Genomic DNA, 17,724 nt, shown 5'->3' on the forward strand with positions numbered 1-17,724 from the left:
CCGGGGAAGTCCCGGGGGTCCCAGGGGGGTCACGGGGCTGTCATGAGGGGGTCCAGGGGTGTCCCGGGGGTGTCCTGAAGGGTTCCTAGGGGTGTCACAGGGGTGCCACGGGGGTCCCGGGGGTGTCATAGGGGTGTCATGGGGGGGTCCAGGCGTGTCAGGGGGGTTCTCAGGGGTGTCCCGGGGAGGGGTCCAGGGTTGTCCCGGGGATGTCCCGAGGGTGTCCCGGGGGTGTGTTGGGGTGTCCCGGGTGGTTCCCAGGGGATGTCCCGGGGATGTCACGGGGGGGTCCCGGGGTCACCGGGGGTATCCGCGCGCGCTCCGTCACCACGGCAACGGCGCGTGCAGGTGGCGGGGGGCGGAGCCCCGGGCCCTGGCCCCGCCCCCTCCGGCTGTCAGTCAGGCCGCGCGCAGCCCACCCTGCTGGGGGGCTCGGCCCCGCCCCCCGGCGCCAGGGCGGGCGGTGATTGGTGCAGGCGCGGCCAGGCCCCGCCCCCGCGGCGCAGGTTCGGGTGAGAGGCGATCGCGGCCGCAGCGGCACCGGGAGCGGCACCGGAGCGGGAGGTACCGGCGGTACCGGACCGGGCGGGGCGCAGCGGGGCTGGGTCCGGCCGAACCGAACCGGGTCGGAGCGGATCGGACCGGACGGGGCCGGGCCGGGCTGGGCTGGGCTGGGTTTGGTTGGGGTGAGCCGAGCCGGGCTGAGCCGGGCCGAGCCGGGCCGCGCCGGACCGTGCTCGGCTTTTCCTTTCCCGCTCCTGCGGACCCGGCTCGTTATCGCGACGGGCTGCACAATCGCGACAGGTGCGCGCGTCTCGGCAGGCGCGAGTGAATGGACGGGCGAGGATGGAGGGGAGCGCCCGCCGTCCCCGCCCGGGGCGCTTCGCGGGAATCGCCGCGCAGAGCAGCTGCGCGCGGCCGCCGCCCACCCGTGGCGACACACCTGTCGCGACAGGCGGTGGTGTCGCGACAGCGCGAGGGGTTCGCCCCGGCACGGTGCGATGCCGGGCACGGCTGCTGCTCCTCGGTCGGGCCCGGTCGCTCTCGGCGCCGTATCGCGACCGGGAGCGGAGCGGCAGGTGCCGGGGCGCGGCGGAGCGCGGAGCCCGGGGCGGCGGGCGGCGAGGGGCGGCGGGGGTCCCTCCGGGCCCGGCTCATTGTTCCGCCGGGTCTCCCGGGCGGCCCCGCCCCGGCTCCGAGCATCCTTTGTGCTGGGCGGCCCCGGGCTTTGTCTGCGGAGCCGCCCCGGGCCGGCGAGACCGGCACCCCCCGCGCCTCCGGACCGCGCACCGGGACCCCCGCCCGGCCCGCATCGCGCTCCGGGAACGGACCCGCGGCAGCGGCACCGCCCCCGAGCCGCGCCCGGGCCCGGCCCAGCCCGGCGCCCGCACCGGGCCCGGCTCTCGAGGGTCCCCGGGCCGGCCCCCCCGTTCGGCCGCAGCCCGGTTCCGGTGCCCGCCGCTCCGGCCTCTGCCGCAGTGCCCCGGGGGTCGGCGCCGGGCGGTGACGGGGCCCGGGAGCGGCGATGGGACTGCCCCGTGTCCCCGCAGCCGGCACCGGGACCCTCCGCAGCGCCCCGTGCCCGCTCGGGCGTGGCCGCGCAGTGCCCGTTCCGTGCCCGTTCCGGGCCGGGCCGGGCCAAGGTGCCCGCGGGGACGAGGAGCGGCCGCAGCAGCAGCATCCCGGCTCTGACGGAGCATCCTCCTCCTCCTCCTCCTGCCGCCATCCCCGCTCCTTCCCGGGGCGGTGGCTCGGTGACACCGCAGCTCCTCCGGCACCGGGACAGCGACACCGGATCGGAGCCGGGCAGGGCCGGGCCGGGCTCGGTGCCCCCCCCGCCGGGGCGGCGCTCCGAGCCGTGCCCACCCAGCCGCCACCCCTGGCCGGCCACGGGCGGTGGTCGCGGTCGGTGCCGGCGGCGCGGCGGTCACCGAGGGCACCGTGACAAAGGGGAGCCCCGGGGGGGGCGGGCGCAGGGTGGGGTCGGGCCCGGTGGGGTCTCGGCGGCGCAGACAAAAGCGGGGGGCGGCGGGGGCCGCACGATGCGGCAGCCCCGGCACAAAGGCCGGGCCCGGCGGCCGCCCCGACCCCAACAGGTGCCCCCGGCAGCCCCGCCGGGCCGGGGTCCCTTTGTCCTGCGGGGCCGCAGCTGTCCCGGCGGCACAGCCGTCCCCGCGAGCCCCCGCTTCGCGTGCCGGGCTGGGCGGGGGTCCCGGGCCGCCCCCGGTGCCCCCCGGCGCCGGCGCTGCGGCTCTGCCCTGCCCGGGGCCCGCTGGCTGGCACCAGGCTCGGGCCGGTGCCGGCCGTGCCACCGCCGCAGCGCCGGCTGGAACGCGAGACGCGGCCCCGGTGCCCCCGGGGCCGGTGCCAGGCTGGCACCGCGGGCAGGGGCACGGCGGGACGGAGGCCCCGGGGACGCTCGGTGTGAGCTTGGGGGTCACCGGTGTGAGCAGTGGGAGCGCTGGGTGTGACCCGGGGACAGTCAAGGGGAAATGGGAGCAGCGGTGTGCCAGGCGGGCCATCGTGGGCATTCAGCGCTGGGCACGGCCCTGGCGGCGTGGGGACATCGGGGCGGTGCCAGGGGTGGCTGGCACAGGGTGGCAGAGGTGCCCGGAGCGGTGGCAGCGGCGGGGATGGCTCTGCGCTGGCCGCGGGCAGCGTGTGCGGCTGCCGCCTCCTCTCGGTGCTCCGTGCCCTGCGCCCCTGGCAGCCCCGCGGCCCCCGGGCCGTGCCCACGCCCCCTCCGCCCTCCCCGTGCCGGGGGTGTCACGGTGCCCGGTGCTGCGGCACCGCTGGCAGTCGCTCCGTGTGCTCCAGATCCGTCAGTGCGGCTCTGCTTTCATCTCGGGCTGCCACGTGCTGCCTGCTCCAGCCCTGCCTCTGCACCGTGCCAGCCCTCCCCGAGCCGTGCCAGCCCTCCCCGAGCCGTGCCAGTCCTCCCTGAACCCTCCCTGCACCGTGCCACCCCTCCCTGCACCGTGCCACCCTTCCTGCTCCGTGCCACCCTTCCCTGCACCGTGCCACCCCTCCCTGCACCGTGCCACCCTTCCCTGCACCGTGCCACCCCTTCCTGCACCGTGCCACCCTTCCCTGCACCGTGCCACCCCTTCCCTGCACCGTGCCACCCCTTCCCTGCACCGTGCCACCCCTTCCCTGCACTGTGCCACCCTTCCTGCACCGTGCCACCCTTCCCTGCTCCGTGCCACCCCTCTCTCTGCACTGTGCCACCCCTCCCTGCACCGTGCCACCCCTCTCTCTGCACCGTGCCAGCCCTCCCCGAGCCGTGCCAGCCCTCCCTGAACACCTCCCTGCACCGTACCACCCCTCCCTGAACCCCTCCTCCACCCCCTGCCCTGCCCTGAGCTGCCAGGGGCTCGCAGGGCCCGTGTGCCCCATGGTGCCACCCTGGGCACAGCTCTGCTTTCATCTCGGGCTGCCACGTGCTGCCCGCTCCGTCCCTCCCTCTGCTCTGTGCCACCCCTCCCCGAGCCGTGCCACCCCTCCCTGTGCCCCTCCTGCACCCCCAGCCCTGCCCTGGGCTCCCAGGGCCGGCAGTGCCATCGTGCCCCACGGTGCCACCCTGGCACAGCTCGTCCCCTCTGCTCTCACCCCGCCCGGGCCGATCCCTGCCCCTGTGTCGTGCCCCTGGTGTCGGTGTGGGGGCTCAGAGCTGGGTGACCCCTTGTCCCTGTCACCCCCTTGTCCCCCCAGTGCAGCCCCGGTGTCCCAGGCGTCCCCTGGCACGCCCCTGGTGTGGGGCAGCAGCTTCCCCGTGTGCCAGGCAGAGCCGAGGCCGCCGTGCCCGGCGTGCCACAGCGGCCTGGCACGCCGCACGGGGCCGGTGCCGCCCGCCCCGGTCCCGCGGTGTCCCCGGAGCGGTGTCACAGCTGTGCGTGCCGGTGACATTCCCGAGGGGGGGCCCTGCCCGGGCCGGCAGCTGCTGCTGCTCTGTGCGGGGCGAGGGCAGCGGGCACGGCTCCAGCTGGCACCGGGAGCGCCGGGGGCAGGGGCCGGGCCGTGAGGGGCCGCTGAACCCCCCGGTGCAGCTGTGCTGGTCCCTGGGGTGCCCCTGTCCCCTCCCTGCAGCTGTGCCAGCCCGGCATGCCCAGCTGCCAGCCCAGCCTCGGGAGCCATCTGTGCCCAGCAGGTGCTGCAGAGCCCTGGCACGGCTCGGGACGGTCCCTTCAGAGCCCCGTGCCAGTCCCGGTGCCCTCCTGAGGGGCTGTGGCGGCACCGGACACCGCCTGGCACCCAGCAGCAGCAGCAGCCTGTGCCCCCAGCTCGGTTCTGGCTCCGGTGGGGCTGTGCCAGGGGCTGGGTGGGCACCAGGGGCGGTTCCCACAGCGCTGCCCAGTGCCGGCACCGTGCCAGTCGTGCCAGAGTGCCCCACGCTGCCCGTGTGGGTGCCAGGGGCTCTGCCTGGTGCAGGGGTCCCTGCAGTGGGCGCAGAGGGGCAGGGGTCTCTCCGTGGGTCTCTCCGTGGGTCTCTGCTGCTCTGGGGGCTCTGGGGGGGTCCCAGCCCACCTGATGCCCCCCGGGTGGGCACAGCTGGCACTGCTGTCCCTGCTCCGGCGGGTCGATGGTGTTTGACCTTCACCGAAGGATTTATTGAATTTATTGATGGTGGCTGGGGATGCCCCTCCCTGCCGGGGGCTCAGGCTGTGCTGGGTCTCTGGCAGAGCTGGCACCTCATGGGGCAGTGGGCAGAGCCCCCAGCGAGTGATGCCAGCTCTGGAGCTGTCCGTGCCAGTCCTGGGCACTCACAGGGACACGGTGGGCAGTGTGCCCTGGGTGTGGGGGCACACGGCCATGTCCCCGTGGCACGGGTGGCACTGGCGGTGCAGGGTGGCAGACAGTGGCACTGGCAGGGTGGCAGGGATGGGCAGCCCTGCTCAGGTGCTGCAGGGGGGTGGCGCTGGCAGTGCAGGGTGGCAGGGTGGGTGGCACTGGCAGTGCAGGGTGGCACAGAGGCGCTCTGGCAGTGCAGGGTGGCAGGGTGGGTGGCACTGGCAGTGCAGGGTGGCACAGAGGCGCTCTGGCAGCCCTGCTCAGGATCTCCAGGGGGTTGGCACCGGCGAGGTGCAGCCCGCAGTCCCCGCAGCGGGTCCCTGGCACGGACGCGGCCCCAGCCCCGTGCCAGCCCCTCCTCTGCGCGATTTCCCGGGATAATCCATCCCCGCGGCCCGTGCGGGACGCACGGCTGCGGGCTCAGCCCCGGGGGCACCTCCGGGCACGGCGGGCGGCGCGGGGCGGGCGGCGCGGTGCCCCGGTTCCCGTGGGCGCTCCCGGCGCTCACCCCGCCGCCCCGTGCCCGCAGCACCATGATGGCCAACGCGGCCAGCGTGCGGATCCTGATCAAGGGCGGCAAGGTGGTCAACGACGACTGCACGCTGGAGGCCGATGTGTACATCGAGAACGGCATCATCCAGCAGGTGGGCCGCGAGCTGATGATCCCCGGCGGCGCCAAGGTCATCGACGCCACCGGCAAGCTCGTCATCCCCGGCGGCATCGACACCAGCACCCACTTCCACCAGACCTTCATGAACGCCACCTGCGTCGATGACTTCTACCACGGCACCAAGGTAGCCGCGAGCCGTGCCCTGCCCTGCCCGGGCTGCCCACGGGGCCGTTGTGTGCCCGCATCCCCGTGCCGGGCCGTGGCACCCTGTGCCAGCTCGGCCACCTCCCCGTGCCGGTGTCACCGCGCACCGGGTGTCGCTGCTTGGGCCGGCCCACGATTGTCCCTGCAGCCTGTCCCGCTGTCCCCGGTGCCCACACAGAGCGGCCATTGTGCCAGGCCGGCGCTGGCCGTGCCTGTCCCCAGGCTGTCCCCAGGCTGTCCCCAGGCTGTGCTCGGTGTCCCCGGGCAGGGGGCTCAGCGCTGTGCTGGTGGTGTTGTAGGTAAAAGTTACGTTAAATTAGGGTATAGTTCAATTATGTTGTGTTAATTATGTTATATTAATTGCATTATGTTGAGAGTGGGAGTCGCTATTAGAGCGTTCTGGGAGAAGGGTCCGGTTTGGTGGAAGGGCCCCGTGCGATGCCCACGGGCGCCACATGCCAGCCCCGCTCCGTGTCCCCGTCACCCGCTCGTGGCGGCGCCAGGCCGGCAGCTCCTCCCGAGAGCGCCCGTGGGCAAAGGAGCTTTGGGGATTAGCGGGGCGGGGTGAGCCGGGGACAGCGGCGGGGCCACCGCGCCTGCCCTGCCGCCCACGGCAACGGCAACGGCAACGGCAACGGCAACGGGGGGGCGCCCAGCGGCCCCAAACCCACCCTGGGCTCTGTGCTGGGGCTCCCTCAGCACCCCAAACCCACCCGGGGTTCTGTGCTGGGGATCCCTGAGAACCCCAAACCCACCCTGGGCTCTGTGCTGGGGCTCCCTCAGCACCCCAAACCCACCCTGGGCTCTGTGCTGGGGCTCCCTCAGCACCCCAAACCCACCCGGGGTTCTGTGCTTGGGGTCCCTGAGAACCCCAAACCCACCCGGGGTTCTGTGCTTGGGGTCCCTGAGAACCCCAAACCCACCCGGGGCTCTGTGCTGGGGCTCCCTCAGCACCCCAAACCCACCCTGGGCTCTGTGCTGGGGCTCCCTCAGCACCCCAAACCCACCCTGGGCTCTGTGCTGGGGCTCCCTCAGCACCCCAAACCCAGCGCCGGGGCTGGGGGTGCCCCGGCACGGCAGGATGGGGCTCTCCAGATGTGCCATGCGTCCAGATGTGCTGCTGCACAGGGGCAGCCATTGGCGGGGCCGGGGGGACGCGGGGGTCCCTGTCTGCAGCCAGCACCCCCCCAAGGCTGTGGGCAATGCCCGAACGTGGCCCGGGCACACCTGGCAGCTCCCCTGGCTGTGGGCAATGCCCGAACGTGGCCCGGGCACACCTGGCAGCTGCCCTGGCTGTGGGCAATGCCCGAACGTGGCCCGGGCACACCTGGCAGCTCCCCTGGCTGTGGGCAATGCCCGAACGTGGCCCGGGCACACCTGGCAGCTCCCCTGGCCGCGGGCAGGCCCGGGGGATGAGCCCTCAGCCCCACCGCGGCCCCTGTGCCCCCCGTGCAGGCAGCGCTGGTGGGGGGCACGACGATGATCATCGGGCACGTCCTGCCCGACAAGGACACGTCGCTGCTGGACGCCTACGAGAAGTGCCGCAGCCTGGCCGACCCCAAGGTGTGCTGCGACTACGCCCTGCACATGGGCATCACCTGGTGGGCGCCCAAGGTGAGCGGGCACGGCACGGCACGGCACGGCGGGAGCAGCTGCCGGGGTCATTCCCGGCCCCCTGATCCCATTATCCGCCCGGGGGGTGGGCTGAGCCCCCAGGCCGCCTTTTGAGCTGCCCTGAGCCGGGCTCAGCGGGGCGGGGGCTCGGGGCTGCCCTGGCACAAGGGGGTCTCTGCGGGGCGGGGAAGGCGCTGCTGCCGCCGCTGCCCCGAGCCCGGGGGGACCCCGGCCCGCAGCGGGACCCCCGTGGGGGCGGCGGGCAGGGGGGGTGGGCAGCCCCCGTCCCACGGCACGCTGAGCGCCGCGATCCCCTCGCAGCCGCCGCGGGGGGATCAGAGCCGGCTCCCGGCCGCGCTGCGCGGAGACCCCGGCCCCGACCCCCCCTCCGGCATCTGTCACCGCCCGCGTCACCCCCAAATCCCCGCGCCGTGTCCCCGGGGGCCCCCTCAGGGCGGGCTGAGCCCCCCCTGAGCCCGCTGCCCCGCAGGTGAAGGCGGAGATGGAGACGCTGGTGCGGGAGAAGGGCGTGAACTCGTTCCAGATGTTCATGGCCTACAAGGAGCTGTACATGCTGCGGGACAGCGAGCTGTACCAGGTGCTGCGCGCCTGCCGCGACATCGGCGCCATCGCCCGCGTGCACGCCGAGAACGGCGAGCTGGTGGCCGAGGTGAGGGGGCGCGGGGGCGGCGGGCACCCGGCCGGGCGGGGGGCACCCACCCCGTGCCACCCTGAACCCCCCAAACCCGCAGGGAGCCAAGGAAGCGCTGGACCTGGGCATCACGGGGCCCGAGGGCATCGAGATCAGCCGGCCTGAGGAGGTGGGTGACGGCAGGTGCCACCGGGGGGGGCTGGCACGGGCCGGGGCATCGCTGCCCGTCCCTGCGGTGCCGCCGGCGCGCGTCACCGTGTCACTGTTGCTGTCCCTGCAGCTGGAGGCCGAGGCCACGCACCGTGTCATCACCATCGCCAACCGGGTGAGTGTCCCGAGCGTGGGGGGCTGTCCCTGCCCCGTGGGGGTCCCCGTGCCCCCCGGGGGGCTGGGTGCCGTGGGGACAGTGCCAGTGACCCCCTGTGCGCAGACCCACTGCCCCGTGTACCTGGTGAACGTGTCCAGCATGTCCGCGGGGGACGTCATCGCCGCCGCCAAGATGCAGGGTAGGGGACACGGGGGGACACGGGGGGACACGGGGGGGACACGGGGGATGTCATCACCGCCGCCAAGATGCAGGGTAGGGGACACAATCGGGGGACACGGGGGGACACGGGGGGGACACGGGGGGACACGGGGGATGTCATCGCCGCCGCCGAGATGCAGGGTAGGGGACACAATCGGGGGACACGGGGGGAGGGGACCTCCCTGCCCAGCCCTTGGGGGCACAGGAAACCCCACGGACACGGCTCACACCTGGGCTGGGGGGAGATGGGGGCGTGGGCGTGGAGTGTGGGGCTGCGGGCAGGTGGAGACACACGGGCATGGACAGACACATGGACAGACACGCAGGCAGACGTGGGCACGGACAGACACGTGGGCAGGGACAGACACACGGACGTGGGCACGGACAGACATGGGCAGACACACAGACACAGGAACTCAGGTGTCCCTGTGGGGCCGTGCCCGAGCACAGGTGAGCGCACCTGGGCCCCCAGCTCTGCTTGTACCCAAGGGACACACAGGGGACACGCACAGGTCACATCCAGGTCACACACGTGAGCACAGACACATGGGCACACAGGGGACACGCACAGGTAACACACGGGTGACACACACCTGAGTGCTCGCAGGACACATGCGGGTCACACACCTGCGCACACATGAGACACACACAGCGCACACACAGCGCACACACAGCACACACACAGCACACACACAGCTCACACAGCGCACACACAGCACACACACAGCACACACACAGCACACACACAGCACACACACAGCACACACAGCACACACACAGCACACACACAGCACACACAGCGCACACACAGCACACACACAGCTCACACACACAGCTCACACACAGCTCACACACAGCACACAGCTCACACACAGATCACACACAGCGCACACACAGCACACACACAGCTCACACACAGATCACACACAGCTCACACACACAGCGCACACACAGCGCACACACAGCTCACAGCTCACACACACAGCTCACACACACAGCGCACACACAGCACACACACAGCACACACACAGATCACACACACAGCTCACACACAGCACACACACAGCTCACACACAGATCACACACAGATCACACACCTGAGCACACACAGCGCACACACAGCTCACACACAGCACACACACAGCTCGCACACAGCACACACACAGCACACACACAGCTCACACACAGCTCACACACAGCGCACACACAGCTCACACACAGCACACACACAGCTCACACACAGCACACACACAGCACACAGCTCACACACAGATCACACACAGCTCACACACAGCTCACACACAGCGCACACACAGCACACACACAGCTCACACACAGATCACACACAGCTCACACACACAGCGCACACACAGCGCACACACAGCTCACACACAGCGCACACACAGCTCACACACAGCACACACACAGCTCACACACAGCTCACACACAGCTCACACACAGCACACACACAGCTCACACACAGCACACACAGCTCACACACAGCACACACACAGCTCACACACAGCACACACACAGCTCACACACAGCTCACACACAGCGCACACACAGCTCACACACAGCACACACACAGCTCACACACAGCTCACACACAGCTCACACACAGCACACACACAGCTCACACACAGCACACACACAGCACACACACAGCTCACACACAGCTCACACACACAGCTCACACAGAGCACACACACAGCACACACACAGCTCACACACAGCTCACACACACAGCGCACACACAGCGCACACACAGCACACACACAGCACACACACAGCGCACACACAGCACACACATAGCTCACACACAGCTCACACACACAGCACACACACAGCACACACACAGCACACACACAGCACACACACAGCTCACACACACAGGTCACACACAGCTCACACACAGCACACACACAGCACACACACAGCACACACACAGCACACACACAGCACACACACAGCTCACACACAGCTCACACACAGCACACACAGCACACACACAGCGCACACACAGCACGCACACAGCACACACACAGCACACACAGCGCACACACAGCTCACAGCTCACACACAGCACACACCCAGCACACACACAGCTCACACACAGCGCACACACAGCACACACAGCTCACACACAGCTCACACACAGCACACACACAGCGCACACACAGCTCACACACAGCTCACACACAGCACACACACAGCGCACACACAGCTCACACACAGCTCACACACAGCACACACACAGCACACACACAGCACACACACAGCTCACACACAGCTCACACACAGCACACACACAGCTCACACACAGCACACACACAGCGCACACAGCACACACACAGCTCACACACAGCTCACACACAGCTCACACACAGCTCACACACAGCTCACACACTGCTCACACACAGCACACACACAGCACACACACACAGCTCACACACAGCACACACACAGCTCACACACACAGCTCACACACAGCACACACACAGCTCACACACACAGCGCACACACAGCTCACACACAGCACACACACAGCTCGCACACAGCACACACACAGCACACACACAGCTCACACACAGCTCACACACAGCACACATACTGCACACACACAGCTCACACACAGCACACACACAGCACACACACAGCTCACACACAGCACACACACACAGCTCACACACAGCACACACACAGCGCACACACAGCTCACACACAGCACACACACAGCACACACACAGCTCACACACAGCACACACACACAGCTCACACACAGCACACACACAGCACACACACAGCGCACACACAGCACACACACAGCTCACACACAGCTCACACACAGCACACACACAGCACACACACAGCACACACACAGCTCACACACACAGCTCACACACAGCACACACACAGCACACACACAGCACACACAGCACACACAGCACACACACAGCTCACACACAGCTCACACACACAGCTCACACACAGCACACACACAGCTCACACACAGCACACACAGCACACACAGCGCACACACAGCACACACACAGCACACACAGCACACACAGCACACACACAGCTCACACACACAGCGCACACACAGCACACACACAGCACACACACAGCACACACAGCACACACACAGCACACACACAGCTCACACACAGATCACACACAGCACACACACAGCGCACACACAGCACACAGGGCTCCTGCCCCGCGGGTACCTCAGCCCCGTGCCCCGGGCAGTGCCCGGCGTGCCTGGCACGGCCCCGTGCCCACGCGTGCCTCCCCGCAGGGAAGGTGGTGTACGCAGAGACCACCACGGCGCACGCCACGCTCACCGGGCTGCACTACTACCACCAGGACTGGTTCCACGCCGCCGCCTACGTCACCGTGCCGCCGCTGCGCCTGGACACCAACACCTCTGCCTACCTCATGAGCCTGCTCGCCAAGTGAGCCTGCCCGGGCTGCCAAGCTGCCTGCCCCGGGTGTGCCCAATCCCTGCCCCTGGGCACCCTGTTCTCCAGGCACCCCATTCCTTGGGTGCCCCATTCCCTGGGTGCCCCATTCCTTGGACATCTTCTCCCTGGGTGCCAAGAACTCCAGGTGCCTCATTCCCTGGGTGCCCCATTCCCTCGGCAATCCACGGCAGGGGTACCCCATTCCCCGAGTTCTGAGCTCTCTGGGCACCCCATGGCAGGGGTACCCCATTCCCCGAGTTCCCTGGGCACCCCATGGCAGGGGTACCCCATTCCCCTAGTCCCAGGCTCCCTGGGCACCCCTGGCAGTGCCACCCCCCAGCCTGCCGTGCCCCCGCAGTGACACGTTGAACGTCGTGGCCTCGGACCACCGGCCCTTCAGCACCAAGCAGAAGGCCATGGGCAAGGAGGACTTCACCAAGATCCCCCACGGCGTCAGCGGCGTGCAGGACCGCATGAACATCATCTGGGAGCGTGGCGTGGTAGGGCTGGGCACGGGGCTGGTGCTGGGGGCTCACAGGGACCCTGCTGGATGGGGCATCCCACCATGGGATGGGCACGAGGGTGGTGGGCACAGAGCTCCCCAGTGGGGCCTGGGCACGGGGCTGGTGCTGGGGGCTCACGGGGACCCTGCTGGATGGGGCATCCCACCATGGGCTGTGTCCCCCTGGCACAAGGGCACAGAGCTCCCCAGAGCTGGCCTGGGCACGGGGCTGGGGTTCCCTGCTGGATGGGAGATCCCACCATGGGACGGGCACGAGGGCGGCGGGCACGGAGCTCCCCAGAGCTGCCCTGGCGAGGATCCTGACCCCGCAGCGCACCCGGGATTTTGGGGCACCCCTGGGATTTTGGGGGCGCTGGGGGGGTGACAGGGAGCACCGCAGCCCCCCGAATCGTGACCCCGCTGCGGCGCCAGGTGGGGGGCAAGATGGACGAGAACCGCTTCGTGGCCGTGACCAGCTCCAACGCCGCCAAGCTGCACAACCTGTACCCGCGCAAGGGCCGCATCATCCCCGGCGCCGACGCCGACGTCGTGGTCTGGGACCCCGAGGCCACCAAGTAGGTGCAGCCGGTGGCACGGCCCTGCTGGGTGGTGGCAGCGCGGGCAGGGGGTGGCAGTGCCCCTCTTGGGGCCCAGCGGGACCCCAGCGACGCGGAACAAAAGGACAGCGCGGGCCTGGGGTGGCGCCGGGTTCCTTCATTTGGTGTTGCGCTGTCACGGAACATCTTTTCATTAAAATCCTTTCTTAGGATTTTTTTTCCTGCTGGAGCTGAGAAGTTTCAGCAACAGATGTGAGCAATGTTTATCTGCTGCTGTGGAATGCCACGGGTGGATCCGTGTTGGTCTCCTGTGGGTGTTTGGATTTACTGACCACTCACGGCAGAGCTGCCCTCGCTCTCTGCTCAGACACAGAACTTTGTTATTAATTTTTTTCTATTCTTAGCTTAGCTAGCCTTCTGAGAACTTTCTTTCTATTCTTTTTAGTATAGTTATAATGTTATATATATATCATAAAATAATAAATCAAGCCTTCTGACCATAGAATCAACATTCTCGCCTCTCTCTTCACCTCAAAACCCTTGTGACCACGGTCACCTTACACTCCCCGAGTCTCAGGGTCCCAGGCAACGAGCTGGGGGCAAACCACAGCCTGTAAGGGGGGATGTGACAGTGTTCACAGGGGTTTCCAGGTGAGGGAAGGGACGAGGATCTGACTCCATGTTTCAGAAGGCTGATTTGTTATTTTATTACATACATTACCTTTAAACTATACTAAAAAGAATAGAGGGAAAAGTTTCATCTCAGAAGGCTGGCTAAGCTGAGAATGGAATGGAACAAAAACAAAGGTCTGTGGCTCGGACAGAGAGAGAGAGAGAGAGCCAGCTCTGCCGTGACTGGTCACTAATTCCAAACATCCACACGAGACCAATCACAGATGCAGCTGTTGCATTCCACAGCAGCAGATAATCAATGTTTACATTTTGTTCCTGAGGCCTCCCAGCTTCTCAGGGGGAAAACTCCTAAAGAAAAGGGTTTTCACAGAAGATGTCTGCGACATGGGGACAGGTCTCAGGGGGGGATACAATGATCAACTAATCAGGAGAACTGGGGGTGGGACACAAGGGCAGGGGACGCAGGAGAGGAAAACTGCTTGGGACAGGAGGGGTTTGGAGCTGGGCAGAAAAGTAGGGAAGTAGCAAAGAGATAAACCTCTGTGTCACTCCAAAATCAGGGGGGAAAGCCCAAACACCTACCAAACAACAAATCAGACCATACCCTGTGAAATAAAACCGTGCTGCAACAGCAGCCCGCGCCGGGGGGGACGCTGGGGACGCTCCCCGCGCCCCGCAGACGGTGACAGCCCCGTCCCCGTGTCCCCGCGTGTCCCTGTGCCCAGGACGGTGTCTGCCAGCACGCAGGTGCAGGGCGGGGACATCAACCTGTACGAGAACATGCGGTGCCACGGCGTGCCCCTGGTCACCATCAGCCGCGGGCGCGTGGTCTACGAGAACGGCGTCTTCATGTGCGCCGAGGGCACCGGCAAGTTCTGCCCGCTGCGCTCCTTCCCCGACGTGGCCTACAAGAAACTCGTGCAGCGCGAGAAGGTACGGACGGGGCAGAGCTGCCCGGGATGGGGCCGTGCCAGGGCAGCACTAGAGTGATGCCACGGCCGTGCCAGAACAGTGCTATGGCTGTGCCAGGGCAGTACTAGAGTGATGCCACGGCCGTGCCAAAGCAGTGCCATGGCAGTGCCAGAGCTGTGCAGTGGCCGTGCCAGAGCAGTGCAGTGGCTGTGCCAGAGCAGCATCATAACCATGCCGTGGCCATGCCATAGCAGTGCCATCACTGTGCTGGAGCAATGCCACGGTGAGGGACAGGGCTGCACCGTGCTGGCTGCTGGAGGGGACGGTGGCAGTGCCAGGCGGTGCCATGCCGTGCCAGCAGCACGGAGCCGGGTCCCTGCGGGTCAGCATGTGACACAGGGCACTCCCCTGGTCCTTGCCAGCACCGTGGCACTGCAGGGGACACTTGGGACACTTGTCCCCACCCGTGCGTGGCCCATGGCCGTTCCAAGGCACCAGGCCTCACTGTGCCCTGGCCCAGGCTGTGCCCTTTGCTGGCTGTCCCGGGGCAGCCCCGCAGCTCATGGTGACACCGGGACAGGGACACGTCCCTGGGGCTGCCCTGGTGACACCGGGACAGGGACACATCCCTGGGGCTGCCACAGTGACACCGGGACAGGGACACATCCCTGGGGCTGCCCTGGTGACACCCGGCGGCTCTGCCACCGCCCGTGCCCGCGCTGGGTGGGGCTGTGGGGGACAGGCTGGGGACAGCGTGGTGTGATGCTGGGACATCACGGGGAAGGGGACAGGCTGGGGACAGCGTGGGGAGGGAGCCGCTCACAGGAAGGCTTGGCCAGCACTGGGGCACTTCTCGGGAGCTCTGGGTGGCTGTGGGGGCAACAGGGCATTGCATGGCCTTGGCTCGGCTCGGTTTGGCTTGGCTTGGCTTGGCTTGGCTCAGTTTGGCTTTGCTTTGTTTTGCTTTGCTTTGCTTTGCTTTGCTTTGCTTTGCTTTGCTTGGCTCGGCTCGGCTTGGCTCAGCTCAGTTTGGCTTTGCTTTGCTTGGCTCGGCTCGGCTCGGCTCGGCTCGGTTTGGCTCGGCTCGGCTCGGCTCGGCTCCGCCGGGGGGACGGGGCTCGGGGCTGCTCTGCCAGGGCCCCCCAACCCCCCCAGCCCCTGCTCCTGTCCCTGCTCTGCTTTGCACCGGGATCGCCCCCAGCCCCCTCCGAGCGCCCCCTCCCCAGCCCCAGCACGGCCCGGCCCGAGCCCCCCGCCCCGCCCGGCCCTGGCACCCCTGGCACCCCTGGCACCCCGGCCCTGGCACCCCTGGCGCCCAAAGCCCGCGCCCGGCCCGGCTGACGCTCTCTCCGCTCTCTCCGCTCTCTCCGCTCTCTCCGCTCTCTCTCCGCTCTCTCCTCTCGCTCCCGGCAGAATTTGAAGCTGCGGGCCGTGGACCGCACCCCGTACCTGGGGGACGTGGCCGTGGTCGTGCATGCCGGCAAAAAAGAGACGGGGACGCCGCTGGCCGATACGCCCACCCGGCCGGCCACGCGACACGGGGGCATGAGGGACCTGCACGAGTCCAGCTTCAGCCTGTCCGGTAAGAGCGGGCCCGGTGCCCTGCCCGGTGCCCCCGCCGGGCGCCTGTCACCCCCCCGGGTGTCCCCATTGTCCCTTGTCACCCCCCCGGGTGTCCCCATTGTCCCCCGTCACCTCCCGGGTGTTCCCATTGCCACTGCAGCTGTCCCCATTGTCCCCCGTCACCCCTCGGGTGTCCCCGGTGCCACCGCAGGTGTCCCTCCATCCCTCTCCCTAGGGCTGTCCTGTCACCCCCTCCTGCTGCAGGCCGTCCCCATTGCCCCTTGTCACCCCCCGGGTGTCCCCATTGTCCCCCGTCACCCCCCGGGTGTCCCCAGTGCCACCGCAGGTGTCCCTGCCACTGCTGTCCTGTCACCCCCTCCGGCTCCGGGCTGTCCCCACTGTGCCCCCGCAGGGCGCTCCCAGGGTACCCCAACAAACATCCCCGGGCAGGGGCCGTGGCAGAGCAGGGAGGTGCCCCCAGCCCCAGCGGCAGCCCCCGGCCCACGCCCCCCCCCGGGCACCGTCCGTCCTGCGGCTGCGCTGGGGGACGGGCCGGGGGCACCGGGGCTGTGCCAGCTTGGGGGGCACTGGGGCTGTGCCAGCTTGGGGGGCACCGGGGCTGTGCCAGCTTGGGGGGCACTGGGGCTGTGCCAGCTTGGGGGGCACCGGGGCTGTGCCAGCTTGGGGGGCACCGGGGGCTGTGCCAGCTTGGGGGGCACTGGGAGCTGTGCCAGCTTGGGGGGCACTGGGAGCTGTGCCAGCTTGGGGGCCACCGGGGGCTGTGCCAGCTTGGGGGGCACCGAGGGCTGTGCCAGCTGGGGCAGCCCCCTCCCCGCGCTGGACCGGGGGCTCGGTACCGGGCAGCGCCGCTCGGGGCTCCGCTGGCACCGGCGGTTCTGGCCCTCGGGCACGGCGTGGGCACGGGGGGGGACGACCTGAATGCCAGCTCTGGTCAGTGCTGGTCAGTGTTGGTCAGTTCTGGTCAGCGTTGGTCAGTGCCGGTCAGCGTTGGTCAGTGCCGGTCAGCACTGGTCAGTGTTGGTCAGTGCTGATCACTACTGGTCAGTGTTGGTCAGTGTTGGTCGGTATTGGCCAGTGGTGGTCAGTATTGGTCAGTGCTGGTCAGCTCTGGTCAGTTCTGGTCAGCGTTGGTCAGTGCTGGTCGCTGTTGGTCAGGACTGGTCAGTGTTGGTCAGTTCTGGTCAGTGTCCCCGCCCCCCCGGGCCCCCGTCCGAGCGTCCGTGTGTCCGTGTGTCCGGCAGGTTCTCAGATCGATGACCACGTTCCAAAACGAGCCTCGGCCCGGATTCTCGCTCCCCCCGGGGGCCGGTCGAGCGGCATCTGGTAGAGGCGGACCCGAGTCCCCCGAGTGAGGCGCCCGGGCCCGGCTCCGGCTCCGGTGCGGCGGGGCTGCCCGGCCGCGGGCCCCGCGCCGCCGCTGCCGCCGCTGCCGCCGCCGGCGGGGCCGTGCCGGGCCGGGCCGTGCCGGGCCGTGCCGGGCCGGGCCGTGCCGCGCGGGGGCCGCCGGGGGCCGGGGGCGCTGGGTGCCCCCCCGGCCCTTTTCTGTTTGCACGTTGGATTTGGATCAGTGAATTTTTGACTTGTTTGTGCATCACGTGGAAATACTCTGAAGTGGTTTGTGTCACTAGCGTAGGGGAGACGCAGGGACCCCCCCTTCCTGCCCCGGCCCTGG

General features: G+C 68.6%; 1 protein-coding gene across 1 annotated transcript; it reads left to right on the forward strand.

Annotated features, from left to right (window-relative positions):
* The first annotated feature begins 502 nt into the window (after nt 1–502).
* Nucleotides 503–17,444, forward strand: DPYSL5 (dihydropyrimidinase like 5). The gene is made up of 13 exons (XM_063153282.1): nt 503–564; nt 5,318–5,582; nt 7,058–7,216; nt 7,707–7,886; nt 7,969–8,037; nt 8,149–8,193; nt 8,299–8,374; nt 11,699–11,855; nt 12,223–12,364; nt 12,799–12,941; nt 14,282–14,489; nt 15,882–16,050; nt 17,294–17,444. Exons 2-13 carry the CDS (start codon nt 5,322–5,324, stop codon nt 17,377–17,379), a joined length of 1,695 nt encoding a protein of 564 aa, XP_063009352.1. The 5' UTR covers nt 503–564; nt 5,318–5,321; the 3' UTR covers nt 17,380–17,444.
* The last annotated feature ends 280 nt before the right edge of the window (nt 17,445–17,724 follow it).

The sequence above is a fragment of the Melospiza melodia genome, chromosome 3, assembly GCF_035770615.1.
Source record: "Melospiza melodia melodia isolate bMelMel2 chromosome 3, bMelMel2.pri, whole genome shotgun sequence".
Taxonomy (NCBI): Eukaryota; Metazoa; Chordata; class Aves; order Passeriformes; family Passerellidae; genus Melospiza; species Melospiza melodia.